The following is a 23,413-nucleotide window of genomic DNA, read 5'->3' on the forward strand; positions in this document are numbered from 1 at the left end:
TTTCTTCCTTTTTTTTTGTCGTATATCTATATTCGTTATTGCCAATATATGTACACATTTTCACGATAATAAAATGAATCTTTTCTCATATACTTTACACAATTAAACTTATAATAAGTATGCGCTTAAAGCTTAAAAATTACAATTTACAATACAATATAACAATTTGAAATAAGTTACTGACTGTCGGTAAAGACCAGAAAGCGTCTCTATACTTTTTTATCCGCAATTGACACGCACGTGCGTATGCATAAACGAAGTAAATTTATTCGACGGCAAACTCGTCCTCGGACTTTTTCTTCGTCTTGTCGACGTGATTGTCATGATAACTGATCTCCTGTCCCTCGAGGGCCGGATGCAGATAGTCCGAAGCCACGTCGATCTTCTCCTTGACGTCGCTGTCGAGGAGCAGCGAGTGACCCCGATGCTGCAGCGCCTCGGCCACGCGCAACTGCTGATCCGACAGCGACGGCACCTCCTCGTCGTCCTCGTCGTCCTTCGGGTCGGCGGGTGGCGGTGGCGGCGGCGACGAGGACGAGGCCCGCGGCACCAGCTGCAGCAGCTGATCCAGCATCATCGACGATTTCGGCTCGGCTCCCTCGTCGTCGTCGCTGCTACTGCCCTCACGCGACTCGCTCGGCTCCTCCTGGGCGCTGTACTTGTGCAGAAGCTCCGTGAGTTGGGACAGCAGCTCTTTGGGCAAAAACGAGACGAGAAGGATGAGAAATAAAATATCGACGTATAACGGTCGGAGATCATTAATTCTTTGGATCGGTATATGGACGCGAGTTGCATAACGTAATTCGCGTCTCCGATGGGTTTTTCGTGGAAGCGCAGGTGGATTTGATGAATGGCCACTGGCTAAATTACACACTCCCGACGCGATACAATTACAGGTGTATGTTTACGAGTTTGCGTATATAGATAAAGGGGACCTAGAGGAAGAGAAAGAAAAAGGTAGCCACAACAGTTGACCGGGGCCAAATAATGGCTCAATCTGCGGCATTCCCAGAAAGCATCGCGATCCGTGCGCGCTGATAAATCGATCTAGTTTGCGAGACAAGCATAAGCTATAATGGAGCTGTGCGGTGGCTGCGTGACTACATATAGCTAGCTGTATACACAATATATATACATATGCGCGCGCGTCGCTCGCTCATAACGGTACATAATTAACTTTAAAAGTCGCGAGTTGTATAAATTTTGCGGTCGAAAGAAAGAAGAAAAAGAAGAAGAAAAAAGAGAGCCCAGGGAGGATCACAGGAAGGTTTTATAGATTGCACAATGTCGGCAATTAGTGTCAGGTCATCTTCGTAAAAGCTGCGCATAATTTATTTGGCGCGCGGCGGTGGCGGCAGCCGAGAGCCGGAGGAGGATGGGGAGCGAGGGCCTTTTACTACTCGCAGAGATTCATCTCTCTCTTAGAGGCGCGCGCGTAATCTCACCTATTTTCTCGAGCTTCTCGAGCTTATCGATGCCCTCGAGCTTTTCCAGCTTTTCCAGCTTGTCCTTGGGCTGGTAGGAGTCTTTGAGCTGCTTGAAGAGCTTGACGAAGCGCTCGTTGGCCAGCAGGCCCCCGTGACGAGCGGGAGCCGTGTACGACGAGGAGCCATTGAGATTGGGATTGAGCAGGAGGTCGGGCGTCTCGTTGTTGCTGCCAGTGCCATGAGTGGCGCCTTGCAGTCCAGCCGCCGGCGCCTCGTCGCTCGACTGCTGCTGCTGCTGCTGTTGCTGTTGCTTGGCTGGATCGACGACGACGGGCGCCGGCTCGCGCGGGACCGACTCGCTGGCGGCTACCACTTCTGGCGCCGATATTACTGATGGTGCTTGAGTCGATTGTTGTTGTTGTTGTTGTTGTTGCTGCTGCTGCTGCTGCTGCTGTTGCTCGGCTTCGGTTGATGATTGCACCGTCTCGTGATGCTCGTGATGCTGCTGCTGCTGCTGTTCCTCGCGTTGCAGCTGCTCCTGCGTCTGCGGTGGCTCGGCCTGGGCCGGCTGATACATCGGCGGCTGATCGGTCGGAGTCTCTTGTGGCTGCTGCTGCTGCTCCTGCTTATGCTGCTGACGACGAGCCGCCGCGGCTGCGGCCCCGCGGAATTGCAGAGCCGCGTGAGCCAACTCGAGCGACTGCAGCAGACTGTCGAAGTCCGGCTTGATGCGCGACGACTCGGTGCACGAGCTGCACGAGCAGTTTGTAATTATTTGCACCTTCTTCTGCATCGTCGTGGGCTGGTCGTCCTTGTCTTTGCAGTCCAGAGTTACCTGCGCATATAAACGCCCAATAAATCATGTACATTATTTGCGATCGAGTAGTTGAAGGCTAGCGATCCTTACCGTGTGCCAGACGCTGTCCAGAGGCTGACACGAGTCGCAGTAGGGCCTGATGAGGTCACCGGGCGCCGAGGGCTCGCTGTGCGGCACCATGTAGGAGAAGCAGGCGCCGACGCAGACGTTGTTGTCGAGCTCCTGAGGTGCGCACGACGGCCAGGTTACCACTTGCTTGATCGGCGTCGTCTTGCACCACGACTCCTTGTCCGGGTAGAGCACGATGTTGTGCACCTATTTCATTCGACAAAAATCATCGTTAGACGTAGTCGTTTGAGTATACATAGGACGGAAAAAGAGTCGGAATAAAAACCTTGTGCTCTCGGTGGGCGCTCGATAGGCTCGATTGCGCCAAGACGAGGAAGGCGAGCAAAGCGCCGAAATTACCGAGCTGTCCCATGCTTGTGTGTAGTTGCCGATCTCTCGATCCTTTTGTTCGATTCTTCTCTTCTGTTGTGTGCGGTGCACAGCGTTCGAGCGCCCAGGGCCTTCCTTCCTAAAACAGCGGATATAAATTTGACTTTAGCTCTGTGACTGCTTCGAACTTATAACGCACAGAAGAGAGTAAAGAGAGCCATGGGCAGGATGAAAGAGAGAGAGAAGGGATCGAGAAAAAAAGAAAAAAGGGAAAGGACGAGGGGGAGGAGGACGACGACGAAGAGGAGATGAGCGGGCGCGCGCGCGGCTATTAAGTGGCGCCAAATAGACTACTTTTTTCCGGGGAGATCCTCGCGCGCGATACAATTTTTTTCGCTCTCTCTCTCTCTCTCCGGCCGTTTTGTTCCGGCGCCACGCAGCACGTGCTCGTGTTTTGGGACTTTTTGCTCGTTTTATTTTGCGCTCGCGCGCCACTGACCCGGCCCTACATACACGCGTATAAAGATTTCGCTTTGTTTTTCTTCGTCTGCCGGTGCATCGTGAGCAGCCGCCTGCAAGCCTCTGACTGTACGCGTATACCTGCCTGGGCCGCCGCCTTTTTTTATGTGTTTTACTATATATATACCTGCGGTTCTCTGGCCTACCTGCCTGTATTTATATACAATGAGCAGGTGATCTTTTTGGCCTAACGGATGGATCTGCGCTCATACGCGCGATATTATATTATACGCGGACACGAAATGGTAAGCGGTAAAAATGACGCTGCTGATATTTCGTCGACACGTGTTGCACACGTATCAATTAATGTCTCAATTATGTATAGTCGCTATAGCGTCTATCGATTAATCGCACTTTTTTGCGCGCCCCAATCGCACGATGATATCCTTCGCGCGGCGCGTTTATAGTGCGCAGCAGACGTCGTCGAGCCAAGGTCAAGATATGATACATCATATAAGGAGGCGAGATGCATGATCAGCACTAAATGTGCTCTTGATGATTATCATATCAAGGATGGCTTTTTGCTTTTGACGATATACGTAAGTTACACACATGGACGCACACAAGAGAGCTATACCAATTATGCGTGTAGACACGACTCGAGTGCGACAAATTGCGCGATCGAATCGTTAGTTCGTCGGAACGAGACGAGCTCATTTGAAGGAGTTGATAGTCCAAACTTCAGCGGAGAAGCATGTGCGACTCCTCGCGGATTTTAATTGTGCTCGCTGCCCTCGTGGTGGCAATGGCAGCAGCAGAGAGAGAAAATATTACGTACACTTCGGTGGTTCGAACGGCGAGTGGACCTGTGAGGGGTGAAATTGTCGAGACCGTCAGAAGATCCGTCAAGTACTCGTCTTTCCGGGGAATCCCCTACGCCGAGCCACCCTTGAAGCGACTAAGATTCAGGGTATGCATCGTCATTCGCTACGTAATCAGTGCTGCTAATATTGTGAGTTGACTTGTTTTCCCTCGACTAATTGCAGCCACCAGTTCCCAAAGCGAAATGGAGCCAAGTTCTCAATGCCACGGCCGAGGGCAATGTTTGTCCGCAATTGGACCAGATAAGCATACAGTTTATGGGAGACGAAGATTGTCTGTACTTGAATGTCTACACTCCTCTCGTAAGCGACACATCGTAAAGAATAACAAAAACATGGAAAAATTACGTGGCTCGCGTTAGATTTATATCGTTTGAATGATTGCAGACTGGCTTTGAGAATTTGAATAAAAGCGATGCAAAAGCAGTGATGGTCTGGATACACGGCGGGGCCTTCACCTCGGGTTTCAAGAATCGCGACCTCTACGGGCCTGACTTTTTAATCGAGAACGACGTCGTCGTGGTCGCGATCAACTATCGCATCGGAATCTTAGGTCGACAATTTTTCCTTTTATATAAAAAAATATATATACGCAGATGAGCAATCCAATAAAATCAGATAACGAATCCCACAACAGGTTTCTTAAACTTGAATCACCCGAACGCCACCGGCAATCAAGGCCTCAAGGATCAGAATCTAGCTCTCAGGTGGACAAAGAAAAACATCGATTTGTTCGGCGGCGACCCCGGCAGGATCACCATATTTGGCCAGAGCGCCGGTGCAGCCTCGATCGATTATCATATGCTATCGGACATGTCGCGCGGTGAGTGCACAGCTGTCGATTTACTGCTAAGCCGCTAATAAAACTATCTCGCGCGCCAATTCAGGTTTATTTAGAAATTCGATCGCGATGAGCGGCTCGGTGCTCGACTACTATTGGGGATTCAGCAGCGGTAGGGAGGCCGAATTTAACGCCTACACGCTCGCCGCTGGCTTGGGCATTATAATAAGAAGCAAAGATCGGATTCTGGAAAAGCTCTACGAGGCGTCGGTGAAAGACATTTTGGTGCAGGAGCTCGGAAATTCGCCGGTTCGTTTCGTCAAAATTTACCCGCTACATTGCCAGCGAGAACAAAGTCGCTAATCACCCTTAAAGTTAGCTTTCAGACCTTCCATCGAGAGGGCCGTTCCTTTTGGAAATGAGCGAAGATTTCTCAAATCTTGCCCGATGAAGCTTTTCAAGGCGGGAAAATACAACAGAGGCCCTCACATGATGGGCTACAATTCGCTCGAATTGAGTTTCTGGCCCAAAAGTAAGTTGTCGAAATTAAAACATTCATGATTACAAAAACCATACGTCAAGGTTGGCTAGAATGAATTTTAGGCGCAGTTTTCATCGGATTCCGGAACATATTGGAAAGAACATTGAACGTGACATATCAACCGGACGATCCTTTTTTCAAACATCTTCAAACGCAGCCTGTCGGTCGTTTGATAAAAAAAATAGCACCGACGATACGAAACATTCTTGACGTACCAATATAATCAATTTTCAATATTTCGTCGTTAAATTTATCGAAATCTAATATCAATCTCTTTTGTCCAAGGTTTCATCGGATTTTGTGTTCGCCGCTGGAATAGACACAAAGCAACGTTTGATGTCAAAAAATAATAAATTTCCAATATACTATTATTATTCGAACTATTCGGGTGGATTAATAAAAACTGCGAATGAAATTTTTGGCTTTGATGGTAAGTTTAGGGTATATTTCTAAAAGGCATTTAATTAATTGTTGGTTAAACAATAGGTGTAGGGCACGCGGAAGATTTGCCGTTCCTCTTCAACTTTTCTCTGCTGAATATTTCATTCCTAGACACGGGTGTCAACAAGATGATCGACACGTACACCGGCTTGTGGACTAATTTCGCCAAATACAAGTACGCCTCGAGAATGACAGAACGACAAATAGACTATATGTATTCTCTAACAATTTGCTTCGTTCGAAACAGCAATCCAACGCCGACGAACGAGACTCTGGGAATGTTGTGGCCTCCGTCGGGGGTAAAAGGACGACTTCTGCAAATCGATCTACCACCGAAGCTGAAGCCCCGACGCGTCACCAAAATCGTGGCACGCGCCCAGTCTCGCGGATTGGAAAAATTACCACTGCTGAACGATTGCGGATTCAACGACGAGTTGCACTGAGTCACACAGATCCGTTCTTTATAGAATATATGGAAGTCGGACAAGCGATCGCGCGCAGTCGATGTCGCGGCAGAAAAAAATGTTATCGCTGCTCGATCGCTGCGCACTTCGTATTGTTTTCTTAGTGGTTTGACTTGTATTTGAATTAAATGAAAAATACATAGTGGAAAGTTCGTTGCCCAGCTCATAAGCTTGTAAATTTTTATGGCTCACAATAAAATATGTATATTTGATAGTGTATCAAAGAATTTTTTAAAGTTAAAAATTTCCATTGTGACCCAGTGTATACACGCGTCTTAGACCAGTAGGTGACATAGGCGTAGCAGACACTAGATCTGGTTTGGAGGATCAATTTTTTGCCGACAAAAGTTCAACAGCCTAAACGATAAGTTCATATTCAAATGTATTCGTAGAAAAAACGACAATAGATATATTTTACTTTATTTTGCTATCCGTCCTTATAAAATAGTCGAGAAGGAGATGATCCTTCGTTAGTTACCAAGTTGCCGTCAGCTAGGACGCTTTCAAAATTTTTCATTAACAAAATGATAGAATTGAACGTTGAGCTTCGTGATAATATATTTAAGGTATTTCTTTTATCGAGCTTGATAAATTTGATAAAAGCGCAGTACACGCCAGTGATTCAAACTCAATCCGGGCCCGTGGTCGGTGAATATTTAACGACGGTCAGACACAGGTACAGCTACGCCTCGTTCAAAGGAATACCATACGCCGAGCCACCCTTGGGTTATTTACGTTTCCAGGTAAGATAATTCATAGCTAAATTGCTTTGAAAAATTACCGATCGAATATTTTGTATGCGTGGCAGCCTCCGGTGGAGAAAAGGCCATGGGGAAATTTATTGTACGCGCTGAGCGAGGGAAGCGCCTGCTCGCAAGTTAATCAAATGAACTTCAGCATCATCGGTTCCGAGGATTGCTTGTATCTGAACATCTTCACGCCTCACGTCGATTTCTCAGCCATAAACTCCAACAATCTCAAGGCCGTCATGGTATGGATACACGGTGGCGGATTTTCTTCCGGTTTCGGGAATACAGATTTCTACGGGCCCGATTATTTGATGGAGAACGACGTCGTTCTCGTGTCCTTCAATTATCGACTCGGCATTTTCGGATTTCTGAACCTCAATCATCCTCATGCTACTGGAAATCAAGCTCTCAAGGATCAGAATTTAGTTTTGCGATGGGTTCGTCAGAATATAGCGGCATTCGGAGGAAATCCCAATCTAGTCACGATTTTCGGTCAAAGTGCTGGCGCCGTGTCCGTCGATCTTCACGTTTTGTCCGAAATGTCAGCTGGTCAGTACTCTCTATTTGTTAAATAACTAATTTATCTGTTTCGTTAAAAAAATAACCAAATTTTTCCTCGTTCCAAAAGGTTTATTCAGTCGATCGATATCCATGAGCGGTTCTCCGCTCTGCGAGCAATGGGGCCTACAGAGCAACGTCGAGGCCGAGCAAGAGGCCTACTCAGTGGCAGCCCAGCTGGGCATTTATGCCGGTAACAGCCAAGAGCTGTTGAACGCATTTTACACGATCCCGGCCGAGACGTTTTTGAGCGTTACTCGATCGTGGCCATTTGTAAGTATTATTCATTTGCTTTTATTATGAACAGGTCATCGATGTATCAGACGCTAGATCAATTTTTTTTCCTTCAATTTTAGTCGCAGTTCAGGCCAACGATCGAGAGGACAATATACGGATACTATGACAACCGATTTTTAAAGCACTGCCCGCTCAAGTACTATGAGACGGGCAGGTATAACAAAGCGCCGCATATGCTCGGCTTCACGTCTTTGGAGCCACTTCTCTACCCGAAAGGTATCTATTTATTTTATTTTTTTTTTATAAAGTTACTCGACACGAGATAACAACAAACACAAAATTTTTTTAATTTTACAGCTTCGATATTCATATTATTAAAAAATATACTGCGAAATACCTTGGGTTGGGATCTAACGCCCGAGGACGATATATTTCAATTCATTCAACTTTTGCACTCGACGGGCTTGACCGATATCCCGATCGGCATCGTCAAACACGTTTTAGAGGTAAACTGTTTTTTTTCGCTTTTGCATCGTTCCTCGACTCTATAGCTGTCTCTTCAAAAAAAAAACGAAAGAAACATAATTTTTTTTGCGAATCGCAGATGATAGCCGATCGAATGTACATACTCGGCATCGACCAGAAGCAGCAACTGATGGCTCAGAATAATTACTTCCCTATTTACTATTATCGATCATCCTACACGGCTGGTTTGTTTAGTCGCGCAAACAGAGTCTTCAACATCGACGGTAATATATTACATAGCGGAGTAATCTTAGAAGCTGCACTCGTGCGATGCATCATTTGCGTTTGTTTGTTTGTTTGTTTGTTTGCGACGCGCAGGGGTCGGGCACGCCGAGGATTTGGCCTTTATTTTTCACATTCCTCATGCCGAACTGTCGTTCTACGATCCGGCGACGAATACCATGATCGATCGCTACACTCGACTATGGACGAATTTCGCGAGATACGGGTAAGTTGCTTTTTCTGCACGATTGTAGTGACTTTATGCTATGAAATAAGAACATTCGCGTAAAGAAAATTTTTTTTTGGTTCGCGATTCAGAAATCCAACGCCGTCCTACGAGACGAGTCTGGGCTTACACTGGCCCGACTCTGGCGTGTGGGGACAGCACCTGGAGATGGACCTGTATCCGCAAACGGGACCTCGGCCCATCAGTCAGAACGTGGCGAATCTCGAGGCCGCCGGCCACGGCCGATCCTATCAATCGAACGACTGCAGCGCCGATGATTTTGCGTTTTATTAATGAAGACGAAACAGATGCGCGTCGTATACGCGTGTGCACGCGAGCCGAGACATCATCGAGCTCGCATATATAATATAATGAGGCATGAAGTAAAAAGACTGAAGTTACCTCTATTGTGTACATAGATAAAAAAAAAAGAATAAATTGCGTAACCAGCGCGACAAAGCCACGCGCGCACCCGCGAGTATATCAAGTTATCTTACATATATATGCGTTTGAAACATTTGCGCGTTGCGATATTGTATATTATATATTATGTTATGTGCTTTATGAGAAAGAAAAAAAAAGAAGAATAAGGAAGGTTTGCTGAACAATGAGCGAGACTTCGCAATAAAGAGCAATTTTTGGAATGATAATGAGAAACGTGTTTCTAATTTATTTGAGTCGGTGGAAAGAAGAAGAAGAAAAAAAATAAATAAATGTCCATGCACGGTGAAATATATCACTGTGAAATGTATTATACACATGCGTGTACACACATGTAGTTCCATTCACGTGGGAATGCAACGCGTGCTGTGTCTATATTACAGCCGCGAACTCTCGCGGAAAAGGCTCTTTCCAATTTCAGTTGGATAGCGCGACTCTTTGCGAGTGCACATGCACACGCACCACGTGTGCACGAGATGAAAACTCGCTCGACGAACAGACGACGAGTCGCCGTCATCGTCGCTCTGCTGTGCTTCTGCTACGTCGTGGTCTGCACCGAGTCGAAATTGACCTCGATAATTCGCACGAAGAGTGGCCCGGTCCAGGGTGAGATCCTCGAAACGATTAGAAAATCACGGGAGTACGCTTCATTCAAGGGTATTCCCTTCGCCGAAAGTCCAGAGGGCGAGTTGAGATTCAAGGTTCGATAAGATCGAACGATCAAGTATGATTGCTTTTGAAAATTAATTCCTTGTATTGAATTTTAGCCACCGGTGGAGAAAAACAGATGGACAGATGTGTTGCTCGCGACCAGAGAGGGAGACGCCTGTATGCAGTACGATGGCTTCAACTTGAGCATGATCGGATCCGAAGATTGTCTCTATCTGAATGTTTATACTCCACATGTAAATGACAATTTTGCTGACGATTGAAACGCTCAGAAATTATAAGTGTGTGTGTGTTAATTAATTGCGTCTCGTTGTGTTCGTCCAGACGAATTTCAAAAGTATCAACAGGAGCGATCTCAAAGCCGTGATGGTTTGGATTTACGGTGGAGCTTTTTTCTGGGGATACTCGAACGCCGAGTTGTACGGGCCCGATTATTTGATAGAAAAGGACGTCGTCGTCGTGACGTTCAATTATCGTCTAGGACCTTTTGGTGCGTATATTATGTCAGTCGTCTTCAATTCAACGCGAGAATCTTTAATCTTAACTAAAATGTTTGCAGGATTTCTGAACGTAAATCACGAGAACGCCACCGGCAATCAAGGCTTGAAGGATCAAAATATGGCCCTCAAGTGGGTGAACAAAAACATCGGCCTGTTCGGCGGCGACCCCAAGAAAGTCACTCTGTTCGGCCACAGCGCCGGGGCCATGTCCGTGGACTATCACACCGTGTCGGAGATGTCGCGCGGCCTGTTTCACCGCTCGATCTCCATGAGCTCGTTCACCCTGGCCATAATGGCACTGGCGAGCAACGTCGAGGCCGAGGCCCAGGGATTCGCGCTGGGCCTCAAAATGGGCATCGTGACCAAGAGCAAGGATGAACTGCTGAGGCAGCTGCTGGCCAAACCGGCCGACGATCTGCTCAAAGCTGCCAGAATATTTTCCATCTCCTCGGTGAGCTAACATTATATATATAGATCAGCTGCGCGTTAATATTAAGTTGCGTGCGTATATAATATTAATTGCGTCAGTTGCGTATACATAAACTGTGCCAAATAACTTTGGCAATATATTATTTATAGATTTTCCGACCGACGATCGAGAGAACTGAGCCGTTCGGCAACGGTGAAAGGTTTTTGAAAAATTGCGTCCTCAAGTATTACGAGTCCGGGGACTATGAGAAAATGCCCCACATGCTCGGTTATACGTCTAACGAGTTCATAGCTATGCCTCGTTGTGAGTTAATTGATACACTAAAAAAGGATACGTAACAGCTACACGATGTTGAAAGAAATTAATTAATCGATACGTTTTCAGTGGTCATTTTCATCATCCTTAATCATCAGCTGCAGCGATACTTCAACATATCCATCACCCCGGAAACGCCTTTCTTCGAAGCCATTCAGTACATGAACGACATCCTCAAATTACCCGGGGCACTTTTCACGAGATTCTTCAAGATAACTCTGGATTACTTGATACTGGGCATCGACTCGAAGCAGCGCTTGATGTCGAAAAACAACGATCATCCGATCTATTACTACCGATCGGCCTACAGCGCGGGTCTGTTCAGACGAGCCGGCGAAATTTTCAACGATTACGGTGCGGTCTAATGAATGACCAAATAGCACAGTAAAGTTGCATAACTAATTGAACTGCGATGATTTTGCAGATGTGGGCCACGCGGAAGACTTGCCCTTCTTGTTTCACATGCCGACGTTCACGAACTTTTCGCTGAGTGACACCAACGTCACGTCGATGATCGACGTTTACACGAGTCTGTGGAGCGACTTCGCCAAGCACGGGTACGAGCTGCGCGCGTATCAGTAGCCAAAAGCACTTACGCTGGATATTTTCGTACTTTGTATATTATGATTTTTGACACAAGTAACAAAATGTACAATATGTGCCGCAGAAATCCAACGCCAGCGGTGGATGGAGCACGGGCGGCGGAAAGTAATTACGCGAGCAGAATTTACTGGCCGGACTCGCGAAAAAGCGGCCAGCACTTGGAGCTGAAGCTGCAGCCCGAGGTGAAGAGCAGGCCCATCAACTGGAGGGTATCGATCTACGAGAACCTCGGCCTCGGCACCTCGACTTTTATCAACGACTGCAACAACGATTCTTAATACTACATCTCCTCTATAAACGCCCTACATCTCTTCTCTCTCTTTTTCTCGTTCCATTAAAAAAGCGGGGGGAGCATACAGTGTAAAAATGCATTTTTCCCCGCAGTCGACTTGGCCTTTTAATGTAATCACTCTGCAATTATCCACGAGCGAGCTCGCGCAGCCGATACACACGTATAAAATGAAAAGCAAAAAGTACGACGATGAACAGATACAGACGCGTACGTACGTACGTACATAGCTGCATGTGTGCCTGCAGTCGGTCGGGCTCTCGGGACGAGACGTACATGCACTGCACACACATATATACAAGAGCCCACGCGTGGCAGGATTTTTCCAGAGAAACTCGTTATTCGCATTTAATCCGTTTGGCTGCTGGCAGAAACTGCTCGGCTCGCGTCCGAGAGAGCATGCGAGCTTTACTCCGGCGCGGCCTAGCAATCCCCTATAATAATATCGTGTGTACGCCTATATAGCCATACGTACACATGCATGCACGTCGCGCGGCTTACTCGCGGACCGCACAAACGCACACGTTGAAATTTTCAAGAGCGCAATACCTTTCGCTGCTGCTGCTGCTGCATGGTATCGCGCCAGAGACGCGAGTGCATATATAATACACACGGCAACGCACAACATCAAAGTATGCCTACATGCGCAAGAGCTGCATACGTACGTGCACACATGCAGCTCACACACACACACACACACGGCCGCCGACTCGTTTCCGGTTTACCCCACCTCTCACGTGTGCAGCTGCCTATATAGGCTATATAGGTGGTACATGTACACAGACGATATTCTATGTGTGCGCGAGAGATCGATACCGAGAGACACCCGTGCGTCCCGTGCACGCGGCTCTGCGGAGGTTGCGACGACGATCATATTATACGCGCAGCAAATGCTCGCGTACTATATGCACGCGAGAGAGCCGCGCGCGAGAGAGACGGAGAATACTCGATTACCTCGATCGGTTCTCGACTCGCTTCTGCCGTCTCGACGACTCGACGAGCAACAAAATGAAATAAAATTAAAAGAAATAAATAAATAACAAAGCCGCGGCTCGATGAAGGAAGGGGGGTATGTACTCGAGACGTACACACGCACGCATCACGCACACTTACACACGCGAGCTTCGGAGCATATTACGTGTATATAGGTATATACGCCAAGCCGACGACGATAATAAATTTCAGAAGGTGCGAGGATAACAATTTCGTGTTATGCGCGCATACGTATACGCGAGCGCGTCTGAGCGAGCGAGAGAAAGAGAGAGAGAGAGAGAGAGAGAGTGAAGACGAGGAGAAGAAATGCAGTAGTGGGCCTAAGACTGGCGTGCAAAGAAGTGACCCTTCCCTCCGAGCGTGAGCGAGCAAGAGCCGAGTCTCGCGAGAGCTTCGACAAAAGGTGTTGATTTTGATTGATGGCTCGCTTTTGGACTTTTATTATTTGTGCGCGCCGCGACGGCCGACCGACTCGACCATCTCTAATGTAGCGGCTTAATTACTTACTTATAAGTCATGCTTCTCTCACATGTGAGCGCAGATATCGATTAAACAATTTTTTTTGCCATATGCCTTTTTTTTCATACGCATATAGCGTATCTCTTTACAATCCTTCCTTATACTCGAATCAGAAGGACACTCTTCAATCAACTGAAATTTCAAGGTGATCGATTGAGGAGTATCAGACGATTTCACATTTCTTTCAAAAAAAGCTGCCGTGCCGGTTGGCAAATTGATAAAAAAAAAAAAGAAAGAATAAAAAAGAAGAAGAAGAAACAACTTATACGCATATATCTGTTTATGAATCATCGAGACACATTTTCAATATTATAATGTACACATAAAATTTTGAAAGATGAACCGATATCATATAATGCAAAGGACCGCAGGAGAAATGCAACATAAGAGCTCTCAGGCGCGCGAGCCAGCGATCGCTTATGTATACACACGCAGCGAGAAAGAGAGGGAGCGAAATAAAAAAATCGACTTTCCATCGTTCCTCGGGATTTACGAGACGCGAATAATTCCGCTAAGTGTATATAATATCGTCAGCTTCTAAAATTAGGCATCGTGTCCCCGCGAACTTTTTACCGTAAACATATTTAATGCCGATTTTCGGATCTCGCGCGTATGTGTATATATGCATGTGGTACGGTGCGATTATAAGTATCGAGTGCTGTGTGCGGTGCGACGAAAAATTTCGCGCACAAACGCGCGGATAAGTAACGATTTCCGCTTCTCGTCGCGTGTTTTTTAACGACACTTTAATGCTTGGCTCCTTTCTCGCGCAAGTCCAATGTATCCATTATACGATATGATGTATATAATAATGTATACGCAATGCGTAATTAAGCCCACAAGAGATGTTTCCTTTTTTTCCTCCTGCTTCGTTTATTTTTTCGCTGTTTTTTTTTTGCCGTGCCGCTCGCGGCGCGTTGACGCGTAGACGGTATAATTAGCAAATTGGGATACTCGATCAACGAGGATTACATAAGTGCGATTTTTTTCCGCTCGCATCTCGAGATTTATGCGCAAACCGCGTTTACGCGCACAGAAGCGATTAGGCCCCCGTGTACTCGTGACCTCTTTGCCTTCGATTTGTCATTATATCATCGTTCGATGCAATCGGTTATTAGCAATGCAAATAGTGCCGTACTCGTTGGCAGATTTTTCTTCTCTCTCTCTTTCTCGAAGCAGTGACAACGACGGGAAGGAAAAAGGCGGCGTAGGAAAAAAGGAAGGAGCTGCAGTGCGAAACACTCGAAAAGGCCGCTGCGGCTCTCGGTGTGCTCTCGACGGCGATCCCTTTCTCGCGCCTTTCCCCTCGATAGCACTTGTACGTATCGTGTTTTTACATCGTTTCGCGCAAGGAGACATCGTCGTCCTCAACGTACGTGGGATCGGTGCGACGTTCCGCGGTACAACGTACAAAGACGGAGAAAAATCGGCAAATAAAAGAATCCGCGCTGCGCATTTGGCGCGCTCGGTCGATCGTGGATCGGACGTCGCGTACCGACGTTTTTCCAATAGATTTTCCTCCATTTTGCGATCGGAGGAGGGAGAAAATCTCGGCTCTCTGTCTGTGTGTAGTAGTAGGCACTCAACTCTTTCGAGCAGTATAGAAGCTGCTGCGTGCGTATAGGTATATAGACGTGCATGTGCATGTGTGTCTGCCTCACCTTTTTTTTTCTCTCGTCGGCAATGCGAGTCGTTTTCTCTCCCACTCGACGTCGCCTTAGTCGTCGTCGTCTGCGTCGATCTATCGTCGAGAGAAGCGTGCGTGCGCGCGTTTAGAAAAAAAAATCGCTTTCTATCTCTCTCTCTGTCTCTCCCTCCGTCTGTCAACAGCACTACCGATCGCGTCGCAAAAGATCGTTTACAAAATCGACCATTTCCAAGGAATGATCATTCGGTTGGGTGGAAATTTCTCTTTGCGCACCGATGCAGGTCCGATGGCAGGGCACGCGATACGTCGATGCGTGGACGAGGAACATGTAAATCGGCATAGATCTATATGAATTATGTGTATGCACTGTCACTCGCACACGAATACACTGCACCAAACGCTGCTCCGCAAAAAAGGTGTTGCTGTCTGGCAGCCTCTCTGTCACGCACACTCACGTACTACTACTACTACTGCCGCTGATATAGGTGCATGCATAGTGCATCGACGGCTCATATGCATGCGAGTATGGAAACTTTTGTGTGTGTATGAATCTATGCACGTATCGAGCGAATATATAATACGATCGAGAGCGAGAGAGCATGTAAGTATGTATGTGTGTATGCAATGCGATGCTGCGCTATGCGCTATGAGAGTGCTGTGTATACGTGTGTGTATATATACGTACGGGGAAAACAAGCACACGCGCGCGCGCCAAAGAGGTGCGACCTCGCAGCTTACGGCTTCGACACAACTGGCCCGTGTGCGCTTATATCTGCTGCTGCTGCTGCTGCACGCAATTCTCGCACTGAGAGAGGCTGAGAGAGCTGCAAAGGAGCAAGAGGGAGACAAGCCCAGGCCGCAGCGGTCTATAGGCGACGACGACGACGAGACCGACGAGAGAAAGACAGAGAGAAAGATAGAGAGAGAGAGAGAGAGAGAGACTGCGGTGAGTGCGCGCGAGAGCTGGACTCTGCGGTCCTCTCGAGCTGTATACCTATATAGCTCTTGGCGGCTGCTGCGCTATATATATTTTCCCTTCCCACTTGCTAACAACACACGGACACTGTACACACACTCATACACGCGAGCGATAGAGCTATACGCTCCTATACATATATACTCCTTCCTTTTGCTTCTCTTCTCCGAGATCCAATGTGCCTGCGTGTGTGTGCGTACAGATCTCGCGTCTCTTTCTTGCTCTCTGGACCGCGACAGCAGCGAGCGCGAGAGCTTGAGCCAGGCGTAATATAATTGCTGCGCCAGATGCAGCAGCAGCAGCAGCTTTTATGATTCTGCAATCTGTGCAGCGCGCGCACAATATAGCCTCGGCATTTACGTGGACTTCAGGTGAGATGTAATAGCGTGTGACTCGCTCGCGGGCTTCGACGAGACTCGCATGCCGCATGCCACCGACGCGCTGCCGGCCTACTCCGATTATATTGGTCCACGATCGGATCCCCTTAACGATCTCGAGAAAAAAATCGGCAATTTTCCACTCGCCGATCGGCAGCTGCCGTGCGCAATATACCAGTTTAACGTCCAAATGTCGCCCTCTCCAAGGGGTACAAGCAGTCTCGGACAAACGGCAAAACGGTTAATTTATGGTGAGAAGTATTTAAGTACTCGTGCCCCTCGTGTGTGTTAGTGTGTACGTGAGCCGTGAGCACAAGAGAAAGAGAGAGAGAGAGAGAAAAGCAAGCGCTCCTTGACTTTGATCGAGACTCTCGGAGCTAATTACCGTACAGGTAGTGGCACGGCAAAGTACATATGTGCCAGGGACACCGTGGCGAGAGGCGGCACACACCGACGACCAAAAAAAAAAAAAAAATAAAATACATACAACAACGGCGACGGGCGCCTTTTTCTGTTTGTTTTTTCTCATTATGCGCGCTTTTGTATGTATCGCCTTTGGGTATACGATCTATTTGATCGTTTAAATACATCGAATATTTTTCAGCTGCCTCGGGCCATCGTTGTCTCTCGTTCTCTCTATTTTTCTCTGCGAATTGAAAAAGTAAACTTCGAGTGTGTTCGCAGGTGTTGTATTTTTACTCGCGACTTTAAATCCTTTTTCAACCGAATAAAGTCATGGCTATACATCTCAGTTCAAGTTGGGTTATGGGTACCTTCATATTTATAAAAAGTATACTTAATGAAATTATACATTGTAACGGGGAATGCCTTGCAGAAGAGCCGGCTAGTTCGTGCCACACGAGAATATGATCGCAAACCCGCGTTGCACAATACAACTCGTCGATACCTTGCTTCGACGAGCTCTGGTGATGATCCCGCGTACAGATGCTCGACGAGCCGTTGCTCGTCGAGTAATCGCCTTGCTGAAATGGGTCGAAATAGGCAACACGAAATAAATAATCAGTCGCGAGTTAATAAAATGAAATAAAGCGATTTATTCGCATGAAAATTAATTAGTAATAATTCGATTAAATTAGGGCCGCACGCACGCTCGCAATGAATACAATAGATACTCGGTCGCTTACTCGTCGCTGACAAAGTCGTCTGCAGGATCCACTCGCACAGGGTCGTCGCTCGAGGTGGATCCGCGTTGGTTCGCTCGCACGCAAAGTTCACAAACACAGTTTTACGCTCGGACACGAAGTGAGGGTTCATGCGCTACAACGATCGATCGTAGGTCCCTCGTTTATTTATTATTGTCTGCTCGTCGTACTTACTGTACGACGAGCCGCGCAAGTTACTTTTCTGTAAATTCAAATCCGCGCTCACGACTTAACGCGCGAATTATAATTCCGCGTTACAACATCATTACAAATTTGCAGAAAGCGTCGGTTTTATACCCGTGTTTTGACTTATACAATTATGTTTACTTTGTCACTTGCAGATTTAAAGATAAAAGTATGTTTGCCATCTAGTGGTGGAGCCTCGAAGTGGTATTAATATTGAGCATTTCTACCAGGTACTCCGAGTTTCTGAAGTTCTCCTTATTTCTAACAAATTCATTTACTTCGACCGCATAAATTATTTAGTACTGGATATTGGTTTCGTACATTTCAATCAATAATTGTGAATTTATTAATAAAAATATCATTATTACAACGAAGTACAAACCACGTATTCGAATTGCATTGTTATCGAAGCAGATTTGCTGAATACAAGAAAAATAAAACGCAATTTTGCCCAAGAATCACCCATATACGTTACGTCCCGAAGCGTAATTTTCCTCGTGCAGCCGAGCGCGCGCGCCAATGTGGAAGATTGAGTTTTCCTCCAGGCAGTTTCTGACAGTTTAGCTATCCTATGAAGGTACACTGTATAAACTGCAAGCCATATTACACGGTAGGAGCATGTGCGCGCCGCGCCAATGGCACGCCGGATTGTTCGATCGCTGATTCAGCCTATATATCTTCTCGTCGTTCGTCTATCGCATCGAAGCCATTATAAATTGGAATCGAAAAGTTTATAACGTTGCATCTGGCAAGGTAAAAAAAAAAAAAAAAAAAAAAAAAAAAAAAAAAAAANAAAAAAAAAAAAAAAAGAAAAAGAAAAAGTTTTTCTCCTCGATCGCGTGTACGACTATAAAAAAAAATTTACATGATCGGCTTGTGTAGCCTGTATAACATGCGCGCGTATAATATATAATGGTTACAACGACGCGCGATATATATTCATTTTTCAATAGCTCTACCATATAACGCAGCGAGCTGCGCTTATTTACAAAGGAAAAAAATGTCACATCATATAGGCATACGCGCGCGCGGCTGTATGAGCGACCGAGTATGGCATATATACGTGCTATGTACAGAGGCGTACGTGCCACGCCGTATATCAATCTTTTACAAGCTCTTTTTTGTCCTCCGTCTCGCGGCAGTTATAACGACGTAAAAGATACACGGTCGGGAAAAAGGTATTACTGCCAGTACTACGCCAAGTACCCTAGCCCCTCTGCTGCTATATTCACCTACAGCCCGTAGTACAATAAAAAAGCGACGAAGAAAAAGAAAAGATACGCTGCTCCGTATAAGAGAGAAGGAGAGAAGAGGATAACTACAGCTGCAGAACAAGGCGACTTTTACACCTTCAGCCATTAAAACCCGTCGCACCTCCTCCTCCTCCTCCTCCCTACTCTTCCTCAACTTGGCTCTCTCGCTCGCTTCTCTCTTTTTCGTCTTTTCTTTTTTACCCCGCATTCGTTTCTTATATACTTGCGCTTTTCCTTTCTTTCGCTCTGCGCCCGCCACCGCCGCCGCTCTTTGCGAGCAGGCAGCTCCTCGCTTCGCGGGATGAAAGAGTCGAGGCGCAAATTATTTGTCACTATATACCTCGGCGATGGGAATACAATTTTTCTTCGTTCCTCTTTTTTTTTCTCTCTTTTTTTTTATTCTCTCTGCTGCCAGCTCGTTTTAAAGAGATAAGATGGAAAATGAAAAAAAATATATAAGGATTTTTCGTTTAATTTATTGTTCCCGCATTCGCTGACACTTCGTATTCCAAATGTCACGTGTGAATTGCAATACGATGTAGATATTGCATCGTACTACGACGACGACGACGACGACAATGATTATCGATCGGCAACTGTGAATAACAATAATTGCCACGCGCAGTTTTTCGCGCTAACCAACCGCAAACGATGTTTGTCACACGAGATTGTTGATCTGGCGCTGGACGCGCAGCAAGGTCGGTCCCAAGACCTCGTGCAGATAGTCCCGGAAGTCGTTGCACTTGGCCTCGGTATCCAGGTCCGCCGAGCTGCCCCACAGGATCATGCCGTCAGCGCCTCGCCGCGATATCTCCATTATCGTGCCGAGTAGTTCTCGCTGCAGGAAGACAGACAGAGGGAGAGAAGAGCGAAGGCGCTTTACATTTTGCCCTTTCATTTCTCCAAGATCCGATACTTATCTCTCGGCGCGTAGTTTTACGTTGGCTTACCTTCTCGATGAAACTGTTTCGCTGGTCTTGATACTTGTACCAGTAGTAGGCGTAAACTTTGGTCGGCTCTCTGCTCTTGGATTTGCGGGCTAATCTGACGGCTTCTTGAATGCGGCCCCGCACGAGGCCTATCCTTTGAGCGGAAGTTAACTTTTGCGACAGATAGACAGACGGCAGGAGCACTTTGGCGTTGCCGAACAGCCACGTCATTCTGTGTGCGAGAGAGGGAAAACTTTACGTATCATGTACTTGGTCCTTGTACCCGTCGCCGGGGGGGATGCTGTCTCGCGCGAATTACACGCGAAGCAGCTCTGTGCTTTGGGTCAGTGACTTACTGGTCGTTCTCCTCGATGACCTTGGGCACGCACTGGGCGCTCTGCTGACTGGGCGTCCAGTTGAAGCAGTAAGGATAGGCGTAGTAGCCCCAGACGGCCTTGGGCCTGAGCCGCCTGGCCGCGTCCAGGGTCTTCTGCATGAAGAGCTTGCCGGCGCGCTCGAAGCGGCCCTCGGCCTCCTGCTGCACGGCCTTGGGGCTCCAGAAGGGGTGACGCTGGCGCTCGAGGTCGATCGACAGGTCCCGATAGATCTGCAGGGACGCCCAGTTCTGGCGGAATATGGGCCGCCAACTTTCGAAATCGATCACGCCGATGCCGGAAAAATTCGTGCTCGGCAACTGCTCGGCCAAATGATGCCGGAAGTAATCCAAGTGAAGCGAGAGATTACCCTCCTGTGGCACGCCGCCGTTACGCTTCACTATGTTATCTGCGGCCAAAAGTTTTCCCAAGTAGTAGTAGTAAGCGCAGTGCTGCTGGTAGTATACAGATCGTGTGTTTCGGGGCTCGCTCGCCTTATATAGTACAGCTCTCGCGTACGCCCCCCCGACGTGTTTCCGCGAGTTACCAAAGTTTTTCGGACTTGGATGAGGAAAGATTGCAGAAGCTCCTTGTAGCGTCTCTCGAGATTCTCGCTTTTTTTTTTAAAGCTCTTACTTTCTTTCTCCCTTCCAGCTCGACCCCCCCGTTCTTTTTTTTTCTTGCCGAACTGCGCACAAGGCACAATTGATTTATTGCAAGCGAAACGCCGTGACTTGGCCTGGAGATTAGCATATTACCCGCAACGCGCAATTATAACGCGACGATGCAAATTGCCAATTTTCGTGTGCGTCGAGATCGAAAAACTTTGCGGCGAGCTTTTTTTTTCGAGACGAGTTGTTATTTTTTTTATCATCTAGATAGGAAGCGTAGCAAGCACAATTCTTACCTCGGTCGTCCTTGAGAAAAGCCGGAAAATCTCCGGGATCATAAAGAATGGCAATGCGATTGCCTCGGAAGTCGTCGGCGTCGTTCTGCAGAATCGAGTACTTTTTCGACACCTCGTGAAAGTCCATCCCATATTTATGGCACATAAAGCTCGGCACGTTCCAGTAGATTTCAAAGGCTTGCGAGCTTTTCTCCTTGGGTTCTGGCGCCTCAGTCGTCGTCGTCGTCGTCGTCGCCGTCGTTGGTTTCTGCTGCTGCGGCGATAGAAAAGCTTCCAACCTGCGTAGTGATATATAGAGAGAGAGAGAGACACACACACAAGTGCCTTTAGTACTTATTTCTTGGGGCAAAACGAATTGGCCGAGGACTGCTGCACGTACCCGAAATTGAGCCATCTCGTTATGACGCTGCTGCTGCCGCCACTGCTGTCCGCTTGGCAAAACGACGACGACGAAGAGGACGCGATGAAAACGAGTAAACAGATCCACAGGTAGACGAGGAGCGTCGATCTCGTTATCCGCGTTAAAAACATGTGTGTGACTAGTTGCGCGCAAGTATGACACGAGTAAAAAGGAGCGAAAAAAAACTATATATTATATGTATTACGTACTAATATCACAGCACTCAGCACTAGAAATGTTTTTTTTGACCCCGCAGTGGTTCACGCTTATCGTGTGGGATTCATCGTCGTGCGCGCTCGGCTCGTTTAGTCGTTGGCTCGAAAAACTCGCTCATGATTGCACACACACACACACACACACGCGCGCGCGGCCGCTTGGCGCGCGCTTACTCTCGAAACAGCGAAATAGTCGTCGTATGGTATATAGTTGCGGGAAAGTAAAAAGCAAAATAATAAACGAGAACGAGAGAAACTGGGGTCGGCAATAATTATCCGAGCGGACGCCGTAAGTGCGGGCTCGTATGGAGTAGCTCTTTGGCGCGCGTATACGAATGCGGAGCGAGCAAGAGCGAGGCAGCCAGCGTTAGTAGAGCTGAAATTCGCCAACGCTCTTCTACCGTGTCGAGGTACTTATCCGAACGCGTTGGCGGTTTCGCGCGAAGAGAGGAGTACGGGCGAGATTCGCCGTGCTTTTATTGTGTGCTGTACGAGCCGCACATGCACACACGATCGAGCCACGCGCTCTTTTGCTCTGTTGTTGCTGCTGCTGCTGCTGTGTACGCACTGCACACACATATACGCATATATATTACGCGTCCGTGTGTATCGTCAGCTCATTGTTATCGTCGTTACACAAATATATATATCCGCGCGCACGACCTACGTTATGTATCGTGTGCTGCCTGGCTTTACGCACTGCGCGCACGAGTAAGCCGCTGCATACATATTGTATTTATTTCATTTTTTTTTCTCTCTCTCACCTCGCCATCGATGACGTATTCGATAAATAAATACCTTTTTAGGCTTTCGCCGCGTACCAGAGTCCTCGTTCTGTCAAGGAGCGACTCGACGCGAATATTCGTGCAATCGGGTCGCGATCGCTATTTAAGAGAAAACAACAACAACAGAGGCAGCTTCGCGCGCTCGTCATCTCAAGTTATATGGAAGTTCGCGAGTCGCGTATACACGGGGAGCTTTCGAGTGACATAAGAAAATACCGAACGACCGATCGCACGCGCTCGCTCGCGCGAGAATTTGACGTTTCGCTCGCTTTCGTGCGCAGCTTAAAATACGGCATTTCTCTCTCGCAAGTTTCAAACGTAATGCAATAAACGACGCGCGCCGGCCAGAAGCGCAGAATAATATTATAACGCGATTTCATCACTGCATTATAATGCCTAAACTGCGAGCGAGAGAGAGAGAAAACGGAGGAGACAGAGAGAAGCGAGGCAAAGTTTAGGGATTAGTTTTGCGGCGTGTAGTCCGCCAGCCAACAGCAGCTCTTCTCTGTCTCCTCTTCTCTCTCTCTCTCTCTCTCTCTCTCTCCATCTGCGTGTACGTGTATAGCTCGAGCTCTTTGCATGTACATTGCGTGCTTGAGAGGACCAAGAGAGCCGCACGAGTTTAGACCAAGAGTAATGTCATGCGAAGCATGTCGAGACAGAGAGAGAGAGAGG

The 23,413-nt window shown here is 47.4% G+C and overlaps 5 protein-coding genes across 8 annotated transcripts; 3 read left to right on the plus strand and 2 right to left on the minus strand.

Annotated features, from left to right (window-relative positions):
- Positions 1-57: 57 nt before the first annotated feature.
- LOC106659059 (transcription factor SPT20 homolog) lies at positions 58-21,547 on the minus strand. Of its 4 annotated transcripts, none has more exons than XM_023461516.1 (5): positions 21,339-21,547; positions 2,639-2,821; positions 2,335-2,559; positions 1,446-2,262; positions 58-693 (listed from the first exon to the last, which is right to left on the minus strand). In XM_023461516.1, the coding sequence occupies exons 1-5, from the start codon at positions 21,468-21,470 to the stop codon at positions 266-268; spliced, it is 1,785 nt and encodes a 594-aa protein (XP_023317284.1). In that variant the 5' UTR covers positions 21,471-21,547; the 3' UTR covers positions 58-265. The 4 variants fall into 4 exon arrangements, with proteins under 4 accessions (XP_023317284.1, XP_014236844.1, XP_014236843.1 ...); XM_014381358.2 differs by lacking the exon at positions 21,339-21,547 and adding an exon at positions 17,672-17,742; XM_014381357.2 differs by lacking the exon at positions 21,339-21,547 and adding an exon at positions 15,859-15,938.
- On the plus strand, positions 3,824-6,435 carry LOC106658584 (juvenile hormone esterase-like). The gene is made up of 10 exons (XM_023461517.1): positions 3,824-4,111; positions 4,188-4,325; positions 4,410-4,575; positions 4,660-4,845; positions 4,910-5,112; positions 5,179-5,335; positions 5,407-5,555; positions 5,630-5,774; positions 5,831-5,960; positions 6,033-6,435. The coding sequence occupies exons 1-10, from the start codon at positions 3,896-3,898 to the stop codon at positions 6,226-6,228; spliced, it is 1,686 nt and encodes a 561-aa protein (XP_023317285.1). The 5' UTR covers positions 3,824-3,895; the 3' UTR covers positions 6,229-6,435.
- On the plus strand, positions 6,644-8,172 carry LOC111694216 (esterase E4-like). The gene is made up of 4 exons (XM_023461518.1): positions 6,644-6,992; positions 7,058-7,547; positions 7,627-7,829; positions 7,913-8,172. The coding sequence occupies exons 1-4, from the start codon at positions 6,774-6,776 to the stop codon at positions 8,117-8,119; spliced, it is 1,119 nt and encodes a 372-aa protein (XP_023317286.1). The 5' UTR covers positions 6,644-6,773; the 3' UTR covers positions 8,120-8,172.
- LOC106659058 (esterase B1-like) lies at positions 9,110-13,574 on the plus strand. Its single transcript, XM_014381354.2, has 8 exons — positions 9,110-9,908; positions 9,975-10,112; positions 10,201-10,366; positions 10,436-10,827; positions 10,956-11,109; positions 11,191-11,475; positions 11,546-11,678; positions 11,789-13,574. The coding sequence occupies exons 1-8, from the start codon at positions 9,684-9,686 to the stop codon at positions 12,000-12,002; spliced, it is 1,707 nt and encodes a 568-aa protein (XP_014236840.1). The 5' UTR covers positions 9,110-9,683; the 3' UTR covers positions 12,003-13,574.
- Positions 19,545-20,064, minus strand: LOC111694217 (hyaluronidase-like). Its single transcript, XM_023461519.1, has one exon. The coding sequence runs from the start codon at positions 20,024-20,026 to the stop codon at positions 19,787-19,789; it is 240 nt and encodes a 79-aa protein (XP_023317287.1). The 5' UTR covers positions 20,027-20,064; the 3' UTR covers positions 19,545-19,786.
- Positions 21,548-23,413: the final 1,866 nt, after the last annotated feature.

Source organism: Trichogramma pretiosum, unplaced genomic scaffold (assembly GCF_000599845.2).
Source record: "Trichogramma pretiosum strain Unisexual culture from Peru unplaced genomic scaffold, Tpre_2.0 scaffold2, whole genome shotgun sequence".
NCBI classification, from domain to species: Eukaryota; Metazoa; Arthropoda; class Insecta; order Hymenoptera; family Trichogrammatidae; genus Trichogramma; species Trichogramma pretiosum.